This window comes from Aquarana catesbeiana, linkage group LG08, assembly GCF_042186555.1.
Source record: "Aquarana catesbeiana isolate 2022-GZ linkage group LG08, ASM4218655v1, whole genome shotgun sequence".
Lineage (NCBI taxonomy): Eukaryota > Metazoa > Chordata > Amphibia > Anura > Ranidae > Aquarana > Aquarana catesbeiana.
In genome coordinates, this window is record NC_133331.1 from 67,520,983 (window position 1) to 67,541,341 (window position 20,359).

At 43.1% G+C, this 20,359-nt stretch overlaps 1 protein-coding gene across 1 annotated transcript in view; it reads right to left on the reverse strand.

Annotated features, from left to right (window-relative positions):
* SORCS3 (sortilin related VPS10 domain containing receptor 3) overlaps positions 1–11,098 on the reverse strand; it is a 988,335-nt gene extending 977,237 nt beyond the window's left edge. The window contains exon 1 of the mRNA XM_073595927.1: positions 9,973–11,098. Within this exon, the coding sequence (XP_073452028.1) occupies positions 9,973–10,560 (588 nt within the window). The 5' untranslated portion in view covers positions 10,561–11,098. The remainder of the gene's footprint in view (positions 1–9,972) is intronic.
* Between the last annotated feature and the right edge of the window lie 9,261 nt (positions 11,099–20,359).

Here is a 20,359-nt window from a genome sequence, read left to right on the forward strand (position 1 = left end):
CTGGTCAGTGCCGGGACAAGATCATCTAGAACCCAGGGCGAACATGCCAAATTGTGCCCCCCCAAGATGTATGAGCATTATGTGTCAGCAAAAGTCCCCTCCCCCCCAAAAAAAGAAATCGAGCACCAATCTGCATGTTTGCCCTGTAAGCATAAACCCCCCCCATACAAATCCACCCCCTGTTAAAATCTAAAATCCCCTTCCCAGCTTGAATTTTTGCCCCCCCCCCCCGCTCAAATCCTCTCATGCCCTATTCCCCTAGCTCAAATCCACCCCGCCCCCCGAAAAAAATTCCCCCCTCCTAGTACAAATCCTCTACCCCTCAAATTTCCCCAGTGAATACAAATCCTCTCCCCCAATTCCAATGCCCCTACCAGCACAAATTCTACCAAGACGGCCGCTTTCTCTTTGAAGGATTCCCTCTCGTGCTCCGGCGTAGATTGGAAAAGCCATAGTGGGCTTACAGAGAGAGCGGGGCTTGAACTAGAGAACACACTGACCAGCCTTTTCATAGGTATGAAGATATTGATGGTTATAAGGCAGGGAGGACAGTGAAGCGCTCAGGTAAACGCCACAATAAATATTAGAAGCGCTTGCTTCCCCTGAGCCAGTTTAAGTGTAAAATCTTCCTGTTTGACTGGAGTGTGCCTTTAATATTGCAGCATCTCACTCTGCAATTATCAAAGTAGCATTCGTGTCAAAGTAATATCCGATCTCCAATATATTTGCAGCGAGCGCCGCGGGCTACGTCTGTATTCCACCTCGCTATTGATTACTTTTCTCCAGAAGGCAGAAATGAGATTCCTTTAACAAGAAATTATTCTGAAAACAGATTAGTGTACCATTCCGGCCTTACAAGCAGAAAACAGGAGCGTTCGGGAAAAGTCTGCCGCTGCCTCCCTTTTTCTTTTTCTTTTTTTTTTTTGCCTGTAACCGTTTCTGTCCTGTAACCGGCAAGGACTGCAAATCAGTCATTTCCATACCGCTGATGCCGCCACGGAACGCATCGACACGCTTGACAGAACGCATGAATCACTGTCGTTGTAGACGTTTTAAAGATGTCTAAATTACATCTATTTTCACCTTAATAACAGGCTTAAAATATCTCTTCTCATTCCGTTCTTTTATGATGGAAACTACATGCGCGCGGCTCGGAAGAACAAACGTAATTACGGATTGCAATTCAGGACAGCGCTCGACTCACTTGCCGGTCTCGTGCATGAGCATTTATGGCGATGTTGCTGGGAATACACAAGGAGTGGAGGATCTGGCGTGTCCTCCTGACCACATGGGCCCAGTGGTAAAGATCTTCTCCAACCAGGTCTTCTAGGTAACCGAAAACTGTGCGCATCCCAACCACAACAAGAGTTTTATTTGGTCCTCCATGGCATGGTCCTCTATGAATTTCATAGCTCAAGGACTCCAAATTTAAAGAAATCATTCGGCAAGTTTACCTTCCAACCTTCTGAATTAGGAAAGAATTCAAGTAGTGGTCTCCTGCAGCCAGGGGAGGAAAGTGGCCCTTGGCTTGCATTTATCCAGCCTTTGTGGAACTGTTTCTCCCACTGATATGAATCACTATTCCTCCCACTGACACCAACGATGGGGCACTATTCCTCCCACTGACACCAACAATGGGGCTATTCCTCCCACTGAAACCAATGATGGGTCACTATTTCTCCCATTGACACCAACAATGGGCCACTATTTCTCCAACTGACACCAATGATGTTGCACTATTCCTTCCACTGACAATGGAGCACTATTCCTTCCACTGACACCAATGATGGGGCACTATTCCTCCCACTGACACCAATGATGGGGCACTATTCCTCCCCCTGACACCAATGATGGGGCACTATTCCTCACACTAATACTAATGATGGAGCACTATTCCTTCCACTGACACCAACTATGGGGCACTATTCCTTCCACTGACACCAATGATGGGGCACTATTCCTTTCACTGACACCAACACAGGGAAACAATTACTCCCCCTGACACCAACAATGGGGCATTATTCCGTCCATTGATACCAACAGTGTGGTACTATTTCTCCCACTGAAACCAATGATGGGGTAATATTCCTCCCACTGACACCAATGATGGAGCTGTATACCTTCCATTGGCACCAATGATGGGGTACCGTTCCTCCCACTGACACCAACAATGAGGCACTATTCCTTCCACTAATACTAATGGGGTACTATTCCTCCTCCTACTGATCACATGCAATTTTCTTTCTCCCACTAATGTTGGGGCATTGGGGCATTTTCTATTGCCCCCCCCAAATTGTGAAGGACAACAAACTTGCCCTTTGTTTAGAACATTTTAAGACCCCTGTATTATTTAGGAAATGCCCACAACAAATAAGAAAAAAAAAGCTAAGACTTTTTTTTTCATAGATATGATCATTTTAAATATAATGCATAATACTGGTAAAAGTTTACTTTAAATGTAATTGTAATGCCTTCTATTCCCTCCAGTCTATGAGCCTCCACCTTCTCTGGGTTCAGATGCTGATCTTCCCTGCACACAGTCTTTAGAATGATTTTTTTTTTAAGCAACAAACATGTCATACTTGCCTGCTCTGTGTAATGGTTTTGCACAGAGCAGCCCCGGTCCTCTTCTTCTGGGGTCCCCTCGCCGATGCTTCTGGCTCCTCCTGCCTTCAGAGTGCCCCAATAGCAAGGTTTAAAAACTTCTGCCTTTAAAATCACTCACTTCCTGCCCAGGACTACATGTCCCATGAGGCATTGCTCCTCACATTCACAAGTTCTTAGGCACTTACTGACATGTATGGTCGGTGTACTGAGCTGTGTGTGCTTCACTGTATTTCCTAATATGTAAACAAATAATGCATTGTGTATGCAGGACAACTAATCGGCTGACCGATTAATCGATTATGAAAATAGTTAACAACTATTTTCATAATCGATTAGTTGTTTTGGCCCATATTTTGATATTTGCATAACTCCTCCCAAGAGCCTCGCCCACTCCTTGCATCAGGGTTGATGGTTAAGGAGTAATGAGGCAGGGTGGTGTTTTCAGGAAGCACCCTGCCGGCCCCTCCCATCATCCCACCAGAGACCTAGTGATGACATCACTGAGACAAAAAAAAAATATTTAATAGCAAAAGATTTATTTATAAATGTCATTATTATGTCGATGAGGGGGGAGAGGGAGGAACCAGGGAAGACGAAATATATGCAAATAAAACATTAGCTTTAAGCAGTGATTTACTAAGCCAGAGGATGGGAGATCTGCATAGCAGGCAGATAATAAGAGACAGGTGGTAATAATCAAGCAGACAGATGATCTAGACATTGAGCCTAGTGAGATTGTAAAAAGTTTACAAGGAATATAAAATTAGGATTGTGATTTCTATTGTAATATTTCCATATTAGGGTCATGAATATAAGAAAGAACATTATCTTATCTGAAGAAATCCAGCAACTGTAGCAAAATGTATTTCACAAAAAAAAAACGTATTTCACAAAAAGTTAACAAAAGCAGAACTATAGAAGATAGAGACCTTTAATTCTGTTAAGCAGATATAAAAAAAAAATACTGAAATGATTTTGCAAACAGGACTTGTATTTATATCAGCCTCCTGTGATCTCTGGCAGGAAAGGACTGGAAGAAAAGTAGACTGAATTGTCAGCCAATTGGAGGAGAGAACACAGGGATGAGCATATCAGTACACTGATGTCCCTATACTAGCCAATTAAAAACGGGGGTGGATCCATGACCAAGCTGTAATGTTTTAGCTGTAGAAGGGAGAAGTGAGGTCAGGGACCTGACTATACAATCAGGCAGGGGTGAGCGGATCTCAGGATCACAGACTCTGATCACACATCAGAGTGTTTACCCAACTCTCCTCCCGACAGCAGCATTTTGGCAGAAAACAACGTTTGATGAGTTTTTTTTTCTGCCAGATGTTCTGATAGACACAGCATCCGGCATGTCTACAGTCCGCACCATGGCAACATGCAAAATGTGAACTTATCAGTAGGAAAAATTGATATTTCAAGAACCTGTATAAAGGAACAAAACTGGCAGAGTATGTACGTTTGGCTGGAATAAACAGATTATTCCACTGGCAACATAGAGCATAGCATACAGAGTACAGGGGTGAGGGGTATGTAATATATAGCATAGCATACAGAGTACAGGGGTGAGGGGTATGTAATATATAGCATAGCATACAGAGTACAGGGGTGAGGGGTATGTAATATACAGCATAGCATACAGAGTACAGGGGTGAGGGGTATGTAACATACCGCATAGCATACAGAGTACAGGGGTGAGGGGTATGTAATATACAGCATAGCATACAGAGTACAGGGGTGAGGGGTATGTAATATACAGCATAGCATACAGAGTACAGGGGTGAGGGGTATGTAATATATAGCATAGCATACAGAGTACAGGGGTGAGGGGTATGTAACATACCGCATAGCATGCAGAGTACAGGGGTGAGGGGTATGTAATATACAGCATAGCATACAGAGTACAGGGGTGAGGGGTATGTAATATATAGCATAGCATACAGAGTACAGGGGTGAGGGGTATGTAATATACAGCATAGCATTCAGATAAAACAAAAACTGTGTGTCTTCATTTCAGGCTGCAAAGCAACAAAATGTGATTATTTTAACCTTCTCCTGCCCACGCTATAGCCGAATGACAGCTACAGTGCAGACCTTAATTGCTGGGAGGCTGTCTAATGACGTCCTTCCGTGCATGAGCTGCCTGTGCGCCCCCTGTGGGCCGGGTGCGGCATGCTCTGTGATCAGAGAGTTAACAAGACTCCGCTGATCACAGATAGGAGTAAGGGGCCGATCCCGGCCTTTTACCATGTGATCAGCTGTCAGCCAATGACAGCTGATCATATGATATAAACAGAAGATCGGTAATCTGGGGTTTTTTACCTCACGCTGATAGCATGAGGGGGAAAAAAGGGGGATCACCGGCTTCTGTCAGAGGGACCCTCACACAGAAAGCCGCGGCTGCCTCATCTGTGCCCACCAGTGCCACCTGCCAGTGCCACCTATCAGTACCCACCATTGCCACCTACCAGTGCCCACAGTGCCACCTACCTTTGCCCAACAGTGCCACCTATCAATGCCCACCAGTGCTGCCAATCAATGCCCATCAGTGCCTCATCATCAGTGCCACCAATCAGTGCTGCCTATCAGTGTCACCTACCATTGCCCATCAGTCCACCCATCAGTGATCATTAGTGTCCATCAGTGCCATCTATCAGTGACCTTCAGTGCCACCCATCAGTGCCACCTTATCAGTGCCCATCAGTGCCGCCTATCAGTGCCCATCAGTGCCGCCTCATTAGTGCACATCAATGAAGGAGAAAAATTACCTGTTTTCAAAATTTTATAACAAACTATGAAAACAGTTTTTTTTCAGTCGTATAAAAAAAATTATAAAGATTTCATTTGGGTACAGCATTGCATGAACCGCGTAATCGTCATTCAAAGAGTGCGAGCTCTGAAAGCTGAAAATTGGTCTGGGCAGGACAGGGGTTTAAGTGCCCAGTAAGCAAATTGTTAAAGGGGGGGAGATATTTTCTATACCCATTGTAAAAGCTAATCACTGTAAGCACCCCTGTCAGTGTTAAATGGTTTGTCTCCTCCCTGTAAAGTGATACATTCTGCTGGGGAGCTTGTTCTTTTGAAAAATAACAGGCCAGATCACCAGGAGGAAAACAGAGGAAAGAAAGCTTAAAAAAAAAAGAAAAGGAGTGCAGTCATCACATCTAAGAATTGGTGAGCTGCAATATAATAAATGTTTGCTTTTGGCTGTAATGATGTTATAAAACCAGATTGCGAGTAATTGCCGCTTGCTGAATATTTCCCAGCGATCGGTAAACAGGTGCGTCGTGTATTATCATAAACATATCGAACCCAAACAGTAAGTGAGTGCTGCTTCCCATGTGCCAGATCTATACACCGTCTTCTCTCTCCACCAGCAAATACGGCTTTTTTCTTTTCTTTTTCCGGCAACCCCAATGAATTGAGTCAGACGGGTGTCAGTGGTGTAAATAAGCCGAGACTCGGAGGAGTCAAACGTTACAACTGTCATTTTGCTCCTCCAATAATGATGTTGGCTGTCACTCAACCTAATGGACGGATGTCAGATGGAGAGCAGAAGATTCCATCGTTTGATTAGTTTATTAGAAACATTGTTTCTTTTTATTTCCCTCCAAAATTAAATATTATTGTCACTTTCTAAAAATAGCCACAGATCAAAGATTCTGATTGGCCATAATGACATCTCTGTCGGTAAATGGATGGAAGCTGAATTCTGATTGGAAGGAGCTAATTCCTTACAGAGGAATTGTTATAATTCATTGAAGAATGTTTAATAATGGAAAGAAGAATCTCCAATGTGCTGTATCTATAGAAAACCTATTTTGTTTTTAACTGATCTGATGGCAGTGAAAGCACAAACGATCGGTCACTGTGCAGTCAGCCGGTATTAAATAAGCTCTATAGGGTGACATAAAGATTAGATTTCCATGTATGATCGTCTACTATAAAAACATTCCTATGCCTCTCACACCCATGGAATGTCTTCACCCAATCATTGGAGGACCCCCCCCCCCCCCCGCTACAGACTTAAAGCTGGCCATACACTATATAATCCGATCATACAATATTTTTATGGTGGCTATACACTATGCAGTCTGATTGTAAAATCTCCTTTTTAGGGGCTATACAATCTGGTTGTACCATCTTCTTTATGGCGGCTAAACAATCTGATTGTACAATCTTTTCATGGCAGCTATACAATCTGATTGTACAATCTTTTCATGGCAGCTATACAATCTGATTGTACAATCTTTTTTATGGCGGCTATACAATCTGATTGTACAATCTTTTTTATGGTGGCTATACACTCTAATTGTACAATCTTTTTTATGGCGTCCATACAATCTGATTGTACAATCTCCTTTATGGCGGCTATACAATCTGATTGTACAATCTCCTTTATGATGGCTATACACTCTAATTGTACAATCTTTTTTATGGCGTCCATACAATCTGATTGTACAATCTCCTTTATGGCGGCTATACAATCTGATTGTACAATCTCCTTTATGATGGCTATACACTCTAATTGTACAATCTTTTTTATGGCGGCTATACAATCTGATTGTACAATCTCCTTTATGGCGGCTATACAATCTGATTGTACAATCTCCTTTATGACGGCTATACAATCTGATTGTACAATCTTCGTTATGATGGCTATATAATCTGATTGTACAATCTTCGTTATGGAGGCTATACAATCTGATTGTACAATCTTTTTTATGGTGGCCACATGCACTTGAAAATCGGACTGATCTCTTTTCCAATCGATCTTTCCCTATAGTCAACAACCCAATCAATATGAAACACACGTGGAAGTGGATTTTGATCAATAGTTGGAAGATGTGACAGTAATGATCGATCGCAGTTATGTTTCAACTGTGCAATCTTACAATCTGATCAATTGAAATACGATCGGAATTCTGAGCAAAGTGTCTCGGTCCTGCTGATCAATGCAAAACGATTGACAGCTTTTCCACAGAGGCTAATCCACTCAGTTTGAGCACATCCAATCTAAGCCGATCAGAAGGCTATTCGATTTGATTGAGTCAGATATCGATTGGATAATTTAAGCATGTAAGGCCACCATGTAATATAAGGACAAACCTAATCAATCCATTCAATGTGTATCAAACTGGGCAGATTTTTGCATTGCATAGTTGATGGTCCATCCAAAGGAGATTGTACATGTGGTGAACCTTACGGTGGCCATACACGCTTCAATATTATCATCCAATCGATGTGCAATTCAATCAAAATGATCAGCAAACATTCACAAAGCCATAACTTACCTTCTAAACAATGTAGACTAATTTTCAGTCAAACAAAGTCGATCGGCCAGGGCAGAAAATGATCAATCATTGTGCATTGAGATACTTTGGTCAAGAATTTTATTGTATTTCGATCGATCAGATTATTTGCTTGTTCAAACAGAGATGCAACCGATAACTCCAGATTACATCTCAGTTGAAATCCACTTCCTTGTGTGTGTCATATTGATCCATTGGTTTGTCAGCCATAGATTGATTATCCCTATCAGGAAAGACTGATTGGAAAAGAAATGGATCGTATAAGACATTATTCGATGGATCTGATTTGTCGATTGTACAGAAGATCAGACTTTCTCATCTAAAAGTATCGTAAGGACAAACAACACGCATACATCAGTGTCAGATCACCGTGTTTCCAACATACAGAAAATGTGTGTGCAAATTGTGTGCAAATTGTGTGCGATCGATTTTATTATAATGGTCGTTGCAAAATGATCTTCCAAATGATATCGGACGAGCTGAAAAAATCCTGCTACACAAATTTTTTATTTTATTTTTTTGTTAGGACACCAGTTAGCTCAGAGAATTTTGATACAATAAATAAATATGACTTTTCTTAGACAAATGAACATCGGGCTTGAAATTGGGACCACTGTCTGTGGGCGGCCGCGCAGATCACCGTTCTTTTTTTCCCAGAAAAACTGGACGAAATCCCAAGGCAGGACGATGGGCATTAATCACTGAACAAGCAACCAAGAGTTACATCATATCACATAAAAACCACGCTGTAATGACTTAGGAAATGCAAGTTCTGCATTGCAATCTTTTCTGTACTGATACTGACAAGAGGCCTGATAAGGACATCAAGAGCGCCATCTGCTGGTAAATTTGTTTAGTGCAATTTTTAAAAAAAAGTGCAAGACACTTCCCCATACACTAAGAAAACAGGGTGGTGGGGGGATATATTTAAAGGTGAAATCTGACATTTACAGTTGCTGCATGGGACATGTGCAAAGCATATCTTTTCCCTGAAGAGAATTAGATTAACTCTTCTTGCAGACAGAGCTCTACTACACCCCTCCCGACAAGGGGTTAAACACTCTGGGCAGAAATTGGTTGTTTTAACCCTTGCCGGTCTACTGGGCTACCTTAGCACAGGCTTTGGCTTGCAGGATTTTCTGAGGACAATGTCATACTTGAGGGGGGGGGCGAACCCTGATGTTGAGAGGAAACTGAGCTCACACCATAAATCATTCTTTTCTGTGAATGGCAAAATATCAGTATTCAGGGCACATACAAGAGGAAGCCACAGGTACTCTTGCCCTCTTGCCCAATTTCAGAATGAAGGGGGCAGGTCATTGGCTTGCTGGGGCAATCAAGTAGCCCTTGGTAGGTAGCATATATGCAGATAGATCCTGAACAATTATAATATATATATATATTTATATATATAGAGAGAGAGAGAGAGAGATTGATAGCCTGCTGCCTCTATAAGATTGTGGAACTGTGTATATATATGTATGTATATATATATATATATATATATATATATATATATATATATATATATATTTATATATTTATATATTTAGATTTTTTTTATACTATATTTGATTATATTTACCTCTATAAGAATGTGGAGCTGTAAGGTTGGGCATGCTGTGGCTTGCAGTCCTGCAAAAGCTTGCTGGGGAAGCAGGCAATGGCATGCAGTCACCAACAAATGCTCAACTTTCATTTTCTGGTTACTTCTTTATCTAAATAAGGTTGCAATAACTATTCATTTGCATTGATTTAAGTTAGACCCTCATTTTTGGAGCTCATGATACTTAAAATAAAATACTACACAGCAGGCAATTGCTTGAACCATCAAGCTGAACACCTGTAACATAAGACATGCCAACAGAAGGCTAAAAAAGACTGGCAAGACAGTAAAATAAAACTTACTTCACCCATATAAAATAAAGACTAGCTTCTGCAAAGTGCTGTTGAAGAGATAGTACATCCCCACCATGGAGTTTTGAAGGGTTCATGAGTTAAACCAACCACAGAACTGCAGAAAAGAAGACAGGAAAGGTCTACTTACGCTGCTGTTGTGTCCCCCAGTCCAGTGGACCATGGCTTGGTTATGGGCAGAGTCTCCAGTCAAAGGAAAGCTGGTGCTGCTTAGTTTTAGTTCCTCCATCCTGGCACGGTTTATCCTCCCTTCCTCCCTGGGTCCCTTGGCATCAGCTCTCTTGACCTTCTGGGAATCCAGAGGGAAGCCGGTCAAAGGTTCCTCGTCGTTGGGGTCAGATGGCAGCATGATTCCCAATCTGGATTGGTCCCTCTTGACCCTGGTCATCTTCTGTTGGCCCTCCCTGGGCAGCTTGTGGTTGCCACCTTTCTTGGACGACTTTGGAGCGTCGGTGCCTCTTGGCCGGTCGCCACCTAGAAGATGCAGCTGTAGGACCTCAAGGTGCCCCACACCCGCTTCCCCATCCTCCTTGTCCTGGGCACCAGTTGAGTCCTGCACAAGTTCCCTGGCCACCGTCTGCAATCCGTGGTCCCTCAGCTGGATTCGGGTGTGACATTGCCTACAAGTGATGTCCCCACTGGCACGAGCGCTGAGAACCAAGAAGATCCATAGGGGTGCCAAAAGACTGGCATAGCAGCGCTCCATCCTTGGGTGCATCTGGGTGTGCTTCAGTCCAACAACCCTTGCCTCCAACTCAGTCTCATCGGCTGCTCAAGGTTTTTTTTATTAATATTATGTGTAATAAAGGGTGGAAAAATAGCTTTTTTTTCTGCTAAAAGTGCTGGAAGATGCGATCAAGTGAGCCCCCACATGGGGATCAGCTGAACTGAAGCCAAAGAGCAGAACCCCACACTCTACCAGCAGCAGCAGCAAGTCACAGGCAATCCAGATCAACATCCACAGTTCATCAGTAGCTGGTTGGCATTTGGTACAAGGGAAGTCAGGGCAGCATCAGCATCCTTCAGCCAGGCAGCGTTCTGCTACTGCTGATGCTGCTGCTACTGAGTGCAGAGAGAGGAACTGGCAGCCTACAAGATTGAAGTCCTCCCCTGCACACATTAGAAAAGGAGTTGATTCACTTGCATGTAGGTGCATCTTCCACAACTGCTGTCATGAGCAAGACTCAGAGAGGAGCAAGTCCAGCCTCCAGCTTGCATGGCACAAGGAGCAGGAGGCAGCTGGGAGAGGCAGGGACAGGGGTAGCCCAGCCAGGAGAAGGAGGAGGGAGGGAGGCATGTCAGAGATCTCAGCAGCATCCTTGTGTTCAGATCAGGATTTGGTGATGGGGAGCCTCCTGCAGCTGGACCAAAGCTGGACTCAATGGCAGGACGCAGGCAATATGGGGGCTAGGGGGACTGGGGGGGTATTTCTTTTAAGTCTTTTAAATTCTATTTACCATTAATGAGCCAGATGCTGAATTTTTCCACCCCATTATGCAGTATTCTGATATTGAGATGCATTAAAAAAAAAACAAAATGAACGATCAACTTTTACTTAAAGCGGTATTAAATCCAAAATCAAAAATGTAATCTTTCAGCTTAGCAATTCTTAGATTTGGTGGCTGCAATATTTTCCTTCTGGCTCTTAAAGGAGCCGCAGTATATATACGGCGATTATATATTTTATCGAGCAGCAGTGCCATTCTGCCGCTGTATATATACAGGAGCTGGTCGAGAAGTGGTATTAAACCCAAAATCTAAAATCTAATATATTTCAGCTTACCAATTCTTAGATGTAGTAGCTGCATTATTGCCTCTTTTTATTTTTTTTTACTTTATTTTGCCTTGGAGATCCAGCCAATAAGTCTGTTATTTTTCAACTTTTTTTCACTGAGCCAAGCTGTCTAGCAAAAGATGTCAGTTAGAGGCTTGAGACAAAACCACTTACATTGGTACCTACAATGGTCAGCTTGGAAGGGGAGATATATATCTTTTAAGTCTTTTAGTTCAGTGCAGGTCCCACCTAGAATCTATTAACCTTTAATGAGCCTTAAATCGTGAATAATAATAATGAGCCAGATACTGATTTTATTTTTCCCCATTATGCAGTATTCCTATATTATCATTAAGATAATACAGATAATACAGGTAATAAAATAAAATACTGTGTGTTTGTGTACTCACTTTTGTGCGCTCTATATATATATATATATATATATATATATATATATATATATATATATAGCGCACAAAAGTGAGTACACCCCTCAATATTTTATTATACCTTTTCATGTGACAACACTGAAGAAATGACACTTTGCTACAATGTAAAGTAGTGAGTGACAGCTTGTATAACAGTGTAAATTTGCTGTCCTCTCAAAATAACTCAACACACAGCCATTAATGTCTCAACCGCTGGCAACAAAAGTGAGTACACCCCTAAGTGAAAATGTCCAAATTGGGCCCAAAGTGGCAATATTTTGTGTGGCCACCATTATTTTCCAGCACTGCCTTAACCCTCTTGGTCATGGAGTTCACCAGAGCTTCAGAGGTTGCCACTGGAGTCCTCTTCCACTCCTCCATGATGACATCACAGAGCTGGTGGATGTTAGAGACCTTGCGCTCCTCCACCTTCCATTTGAGGATGCCCCACAGATGCTCAATAGGGTTTAGGTCTGGAGACATGCTTGGCCAGTCCATCACCTTTACTCTCAGCTTCTTTAGCAAGGTAGTGGTCGTCTTGGAAGTGTGTTTGGGATCATTATCATGTTGTAATACTGCCCTGCGGTCCAGTCTCCGAAGGGAGGGAATCTCTGGAGAAGAAACGCTTGAGAGGGGATATGATTTCAATCTATAAATACCGTACTGGTGACCCCACAATGGGGATAAAACTTTTTCGCGGAAGGGAGCTTAAAAAGACACGTGGCCACTCATTAAAATTAGAAGAAAAGAGGTTTAAACTTAAACTACATAGAGGTTTCGTTACTGTAAGAGCGGCAAGGATGTGGAATTCCTTTCCACAGGTGGTGGTCTCAGCAGGGAGCATCAATAGTTTCAAATATCTATTAGATAAGCACCTGAACAACCGCAACATACAGGGATATACAATGTAATACTGACGTATAATCACACACATAGGTTGTTCTTTTTTTCTTTTTCAACCTCACCTACTATGTAACTATGTAACTATGCTCTGCTTCAGTATGTCACAGTACATGTTGGCATTCATGGTTTCCTCAATGAACTGTAGCTCCCCAGTGCCGGCAGCACTCATGTAGCCCCAGACCATGACACTCCCACCACCATGCTTGACTGTAGGCAAGACACACTTGTCTTTGTACTCCTCACCTGGTTGCCACCACACACGCTTGACACCATCTGAACCAAATAAGTTTATCTTGGTCTCATCAGACCACAGGACATGGTTCCAGTAATCCATGTTCTTAGTCTGCTTGTCTTCGGCCAAACTGTTTGCGGGCTTTCTTGTGCATCATCTTTAGAAGAGGCTTCCTTCTGGGACGACAGCCATGCAGACCAATTTGATACAGTGTGTGGCGTATGGTCTGAGCATTGACAGGATGACCCCCCACCCCTTCAACCTCTGCAGCAATGCTGGCAGCACTCATATATCTATTTCCCAAAGACAACCTCTGGATAGGATGCTGAGCATGTGCACTCAACTTCTTTGGTCGACCTTGGCGAGGCCTGTTCTGAGTGGAACCTGTCCTGTTAAACCGCTGTATGGTCTTCACCACCATGCTGCAGCTCAGTTTCAGGGTCTTGGCAATCTTATAGCCTAGGCCATCTTTATGTAGAGGTGCCATGTTGAACTTCCAGTGACCAGTATGAGAGAGTGAGAGCGATAATACCAAATGTAACCACTTGCCGATCAGGCCACAGCGTGGTTGGCTTATTCTGGGAGGTCCTCCATGGATATCCTCCCAGAATCTTGCTCCCATGCGCCCACTGGGGCGCACACCTGGTAATATCCATAAACGCTGGGTCCGGAGGACCCGGCGCATCATGGATCACGGTAAATGGTTGCTGACAGCGGCCGTTTACCACGTGATCGCTCTATCAAATGATGGAGCGATCACTTGTAAACAAACCGGCGTCATATCCGGTTCATCTTTCCCCTCCTCGTACCAATAGTTACAGTGCGAGGGGAGAGATCGGGTGCAGCAGCGCTGTGGGCTGGATGTGTACTGCCCATAGCGCTGAACTGTACCCATTCCATCACTCATCCAGCCATCCATCCATCCATGCTCAGCAATACTCATCCATCCTCAGCAATACTCAGGCATCCATCCATCCATCCTCAGCAATACTCATCCATCCATCCTCAGAAATATTCATCCATCCATACTCAGCAATACTCAGCCATTCATCCATGCTCAGAAATATTCATCCATTCACCCATACTCAGCAATACTCATCCATCCATCCATCCTCAGGAATATTCATCCATCCATACTCAGCAATACTCAGCCATTCATCCATGCTCAGAAATATTCATCCATTCACCCATACTCAGCAATACTCATCCATCCATCCATACTCAGCCATCCATGCTCATCCATGCTCAACAATACTCATCCATTCATCCATGCTCAGCCATCCATCCTCAGCAATACTCATCCATCCATCCTCAGAAATATTCATCCATCCATACTCAGCAATACTCAGCCATTCATCCATGCTCAGAAATATTCATCCATTCACCCATACTCAGCAATACTCATCCATCCATCCATCCTCAGGAATATTCATCCATCCATACTCAGCAATACTCAGCCATTCATCCATGCTCAGAAATATTCATCCATTCACCCATACTCAGCAATACTCATCCATCCATCCATACTCAGCCATCCATACTCATCCATGCTCAACAATACTCATCCATTCATCCATGCTCAGCCATCCATACTCAGCAATACTCATCCATCCATCCATACTCAGCAATACTCATCCATCCATCCATACTCAGCAATACTCATCCATCCATCCATACTCAGCAATACTTTTCCATCCATGCTCAGCCATCTATACTCATCCATGCTCAGCAATACTCATCCATTAATCCATACTCAGCATTACTCATCCATCCATCCATGTTGAGCCATACCCAGCCACCCCATCCACACTCAGCCATACTCACCCAGCCATACTCACCCAGCCATACTCAGCCATGCCCGACCCAGCCATCCCATCCACACTCAGCCATATCCAACCCAGCCATACTCAGCCATACCCAGCCATCCTATCCATACCCACTCGGCCATACTCAGCCATACCCACTGAGCCATATTCAGCCATCCCATCCATACTCATCAATACTCATCCATCCATCCATACTCAGCCATCCCATCCACACTCAGCCATACTCTGCCATCCCATCCATACTCAGCCATACCCAGCCACCCACATTCATGGCTCAACCATGCTTAGCCACCCCCATCCACGGCTCATCCATGCCACTACAGTGCCACTACAGTGTCTCAAAGTGTAATAAGTAGTCAAATTAGATTTGAAATTAATGCCCCTAGAACGCCTGATGGTGCTCCCTGCATGTTGGGTCTCTGTATGTGGCCAGGCTGTGTAAAAGCCTCACATATGTGGTATCGCCACACTCAGGAAGAGCAGCAGACTATGTTTTGGAGTGTAATTTTTGGTATGTACATGCTATCTGTTAGAAATAATGTATAATAGGACAACTTTGTGTAAAAAAAAAATGCGTTTTCATTTTCTTTCCACATATTCCAAAAACTTGTAGAAAAAAATGACATGTTCAAAAGACTCCATATGCCTCATAGATTATACCTTGGGGTGTTTTCTTTCATTAATGGGGTCATTTTTTGAGTGTTTTTATTGTCCTGGTTCTCCAGGGCCTTCAAAAGTGCAAGAGGTAGTCAAGAAATTAGATGTGTAATTTATGCTCCTAGAACGCTTGATGGTGCTCCTTGCATGTTGGGCCTTTGTATGTGGCCACAGTGTGTAAAAGTCTCACACATGTGGTATCACCATACTCAGGAGGAGTGGCAGAGTGTATTTTGGGGTGTAATTTGTGGTATGCATATGCTGTGTGTGAGAAATAACCTGATAACATGACACACTTTTGTGAAAAAAGAAAAGAAATCTTGATTTTGCAAAGAATTGTGGGAAAAAATTACAACTTCAAAAAACTCACCATGCCTCTTTCTAAATACTTTTGAATGTCTATTTTCCAAAAAGGGATCATTTGGGGGGTATTTGCACTGTCCTGGCTTGTTAGGGTCTCAAGAAATGAGCTAGGCCGTCAGTACATCAGGTGTGATCAATTTTCAGTGATTGGCACCATAGCTTGTAGACTCTATAACTTTCACAGAGACTAAATAATATACACCAATTTGGATTATATTTACCCAAGATATGTAGCAGTATAAAATTTGGCCAAAATGAATTATGAAAAATTACTAATTTGCAAAATTTTACAACAGAAACACAGAAAAATTTATTGAAATGTCGGCCTTTTTTCATTTATAGCGCAAAAAATTAAAAAACCAGCGGTGATTAAATACCACCAAAAGAAAGCTCTATTTGTGTGAAAAAAAGGACACATATTTCATATGGGTACAGTGTTGCATGACTGAGTAATTGTCATTCAAAGTGTGAGAGCACCAAAAGCTTAAAATTGGTCTGGTTAGGAAGGGGGTTTAAGTGCCCAGTGGTCAAGTGGTTAACACACCTGCTCACCATTCACACCTGAGACCTTGTAACACTAACGAGCCACATGACACCGGGGAGGGAAAATGGCTAATTGGACATTTTCACTTAGGGGGTGTACTCACTTTTGTTGCCAACGGTTAAGACATTAATGGCTGTGTGTTGAGTTATTTTGAGGGGACAGCAAATTCACACCGTTATAGCAAAGTGTCATTTCTTCAGTGTTGTCTCATGAAAAGATATAATAAACAATTAAACAATTTACAAAAATGTGAGGGGTGTACTCACTTTTCTGAAATACTGTATATATATATATATATATATATATATATATATATATATATATATATATATAATAAGATAAAATATTAATATAAGATAAAAAAGAAAAGAAAACGATAAAATAAGATATATAACTAATAAAGCTCAACAAAATTAACAAGCAACTTTTACTTAAAGTGGTATTAAAACCCAAATCAAAAATATAATATATTTCAGCTTACAAATTCTTAGATGTGGTGGTTTCTTTACTGGACCAAGCTGCTCAGAAAAAATGGCAGTTAAAGGATTGAGACAAACTGTTTACAGGGTTACAGGGGTACTTGCAATGGTCAGGGGCGGGGGGATTTTAAGTCTTTTAGTTCAGTGTAGGTCTCTTCTAGAATCTTTTACTGATTTTACTGATATTGATTTTTTTTCCCAATAAGCAGTATTTTAATGTTATCGTTAAGATACATTGAAAAAAAAAATGAACAAGCAACTTTTGCTTAAAGCGGTATTAAACAAAAAATAAAAAGTGCAATATATTCCCGCTTACCAATTCTTAGATGTGGTGGCTGCATTCTTTTTCTTTTTTTTAGGCTTTTCTCCTTTATTTCACCTAGAGATCCAGCCAGTAACTGTTATTTTTCAACTTTCTTTACCAGGCCAGGCTGTCCAGAAAAAATAGCAGTTAGAGGGTTGAGACAAACCGCTTACAGGGGTACTTACAATGGTCAGCTTGGGGGGGGGGGGGGTGTTTAAGTCTTTTAGTACAGTGCAGGTCCCACCTGGAATCTATCGATCCTTAATGAGCCAAATACTGATTTTTTTCCCATTATGCAGTATTCCTATATTATCATAAAGATACATTGAAAACAAAAAAAACTCAACAAAATTAACAATTAACTTTTACTTAAAGTGGTATTATGCCGCTATTTTTAAACTTTCTTTACCAACTTTCAGTCACCCTCCTCAAGAAGGCACATGTACAGTCGGAGTACAGATGAGTGTATGGCATTGGGTAGTATATGCAGGGGAGGGGTACAAAGTGTATGGAGGTGGGTAGTATGTGCAGGGAGAGGTGTGGAGTGTATGGCAGTGGGTAGTATGTGCAGGAGAAGAGTGCAGAGTATATGACAGTGGGTAGTATGTGCAGGAGAGAGCTATGGAGTGTATGGCGGTGGGTAGTATGAGCAGGGAGAGGAGTGCAGAGTGTATGGGAGTGGATAGTATGTACAGATAGAGGAGTGCGGAGTGTGTGGCAGTAGGTAGTATGTGCAGGAGAGGAGTGCAGAGTGTATGGCATTGGGTAGTATGTGCGGGAGAGGGGTACAAAGTGTATGGCAGTGGGTAGTATGTGAAGAGAATAGAGTACGGAGTGTATGGGGGTGGATAGTGTGTGCAGATAGAGGAGTGCGGAGTATATGGAAGTGGGTAGTATGTGCAGGAGAGGAGTACGGAGTATATGGCGGTGGGTAGTATGTGCAGGAGAGGGGTACAGAGTGTATGGCAGTGGGTAGTATGTGTAGGGAGGGGAGTGTAGAGTGTATGGTGGTGGGTAGTGTGTGCAGATAGAGGAGTGCAGAGTTTATGGCCGTGGGTAGTATGTGCGGGAGAGGAGTATGGAGTGTATGTGCAGGAGAAGGGAGCAGAGTTTGTTTTATGTATCTGGTCAGAGGCCGAGGTACTGAGAGGGCCTGCTTTGCAGCTGAGTGCAGGGCACCCCTGAACGTGGTGACAGGGAGTGATATGCCCAAAGAAGCAGGGGTTGCCAGCTGTGAAAGGCTGATGATTTTGCTAGGCATTAGCAGATGTGCCAGTTCTTCTGCGAGCTGTTCTCTGAATATATGATGGTGCGTAGTATGTGTAGATAGAGGAGTGTGGAGTACAGTGCATTGAAAACATTTTCCACATTTTGTCATGTTACAACCAAAAACATAAATGTATTTTAGTGGGATTTTATGTGATAGACCAACACAAAGTGGCACATAATTGTGAAGTGGAAGGAAAATGATAAATAGTTTTCAAAATGTTTTAGTCAATACTTTGTAGAACCACCTTTCACTGCAATTACAGCTGCAAGTTTTTTTGAGGATGTCTCTACCAGCTTTGCACATCTAGAGAGTGACATTTTCTTTATCATACATCATGGGACACAGAGCCACAGTAATAACTGTATGGGTTATATGGCACCTTCAGGTGATGGACACTGGCGCACCCTAGACAGGAAGTTCAACTCCCTATATAACCCCTCCCCTTACCAGGAGTACCTCAGTTTTTTTGCCAGTGTCTTGGGTGTTGGTCAGGAGTAAAGATGTGCTGTGCTGAGCTCCGCTGGAGTAATCTTTGCTGGGGCAAGCTATCCATTCAAAGTGTCTTTTCAGACTGAATTGAATGGTACCCGGGCCTTGTGTCGGAAGAAACAAGGTTTTTCCTGTAACGCTTCTCTTTTTAGAGAGCTGGACCCCAGGATCCAGTGCTTGATTTTTTCAGCCATATTTCCTGGAAGGGTGCTTTACGGGTCCAAGGGTGTGGAACCCCTGATAAAAAGGGGCCCCGGTCTTTGAAGGTTTTCTAAACGGAGCCCACTGTGAGGGGTGAAGAATGGGTCTGTTTGGTTTACCACAGAACCCTGCAGCAGGATAAGGTAAGGGAGATTCCTATGGAATTTTTTAATTCTTATGGGTTTTTCTGCTTTAAGTAAATGTTGTCATGCCTAAAGTCGCCACCGGGGACTGTCAAGAGCACGTACCTAATTCCATGCTTGTCAGTCTCACTCTGTGTCAATACAAGCAGCACGCTTCCTCCAAGCCCAAGCTCCAGGTAAGATGTTGGAAGGGGGATTTGTTCTTTATCATCCCCCACCTGGACAGAAGTATCTTTTCTCTTCAGGAGGCAGAGGAGCATGGGACAGTCGGCGGTGTGCCGGGCAGCTCCCGCTGCCGCCGCCATAACACGGTGATTCTCCGTACATCAGCTCTCCTCCTCTCCTCCACCTCCCCCCACATGCGATTCAGTTGGATCAGAACCCGCTCGTGTGAGAAAAAAGTCTTTTTTGAAAAAAGGGGGGGAGAAGCGCTGGGAGGTCAGAGGAAGGGGGTGGGGCTTAGTGCGGCGTCAGCGTGATTCAGCGTCCACAACGCGGGCTGTGTAAGCTATAAAGTGCACCTCTTTTCAGGTGCATTTAGCTGACGGAGGGACACAGAGCAGACGGGAGGCATGTGAGTGTTGGTGACACAGGCATTCCCAAGGCACATTTATTTAGCATCAGGCTGAGCATTAATAGCAGCAGCAGTTGCTGGACTATTTGCTCAGAAGTGGATGCATTTTTTTGGTAGTACCTCTGCATTTGTGCTCAGCACTATGACCAGCATGGGAGGTACAAATACCACAAAAAACAAGGCTACAAAGGGGTCGCCCTCAGGCCTAAGGACCCTCTCTCTGCAACACTACCCCCCCCCCCCGTGGAAAGGCCTAGGGAGGCTGGTCAGAGTGAGCCATCGGGGTCGTTAGGGGTTGCAATTGCTTCTGATAGTTCAGCCCCTGTCTAT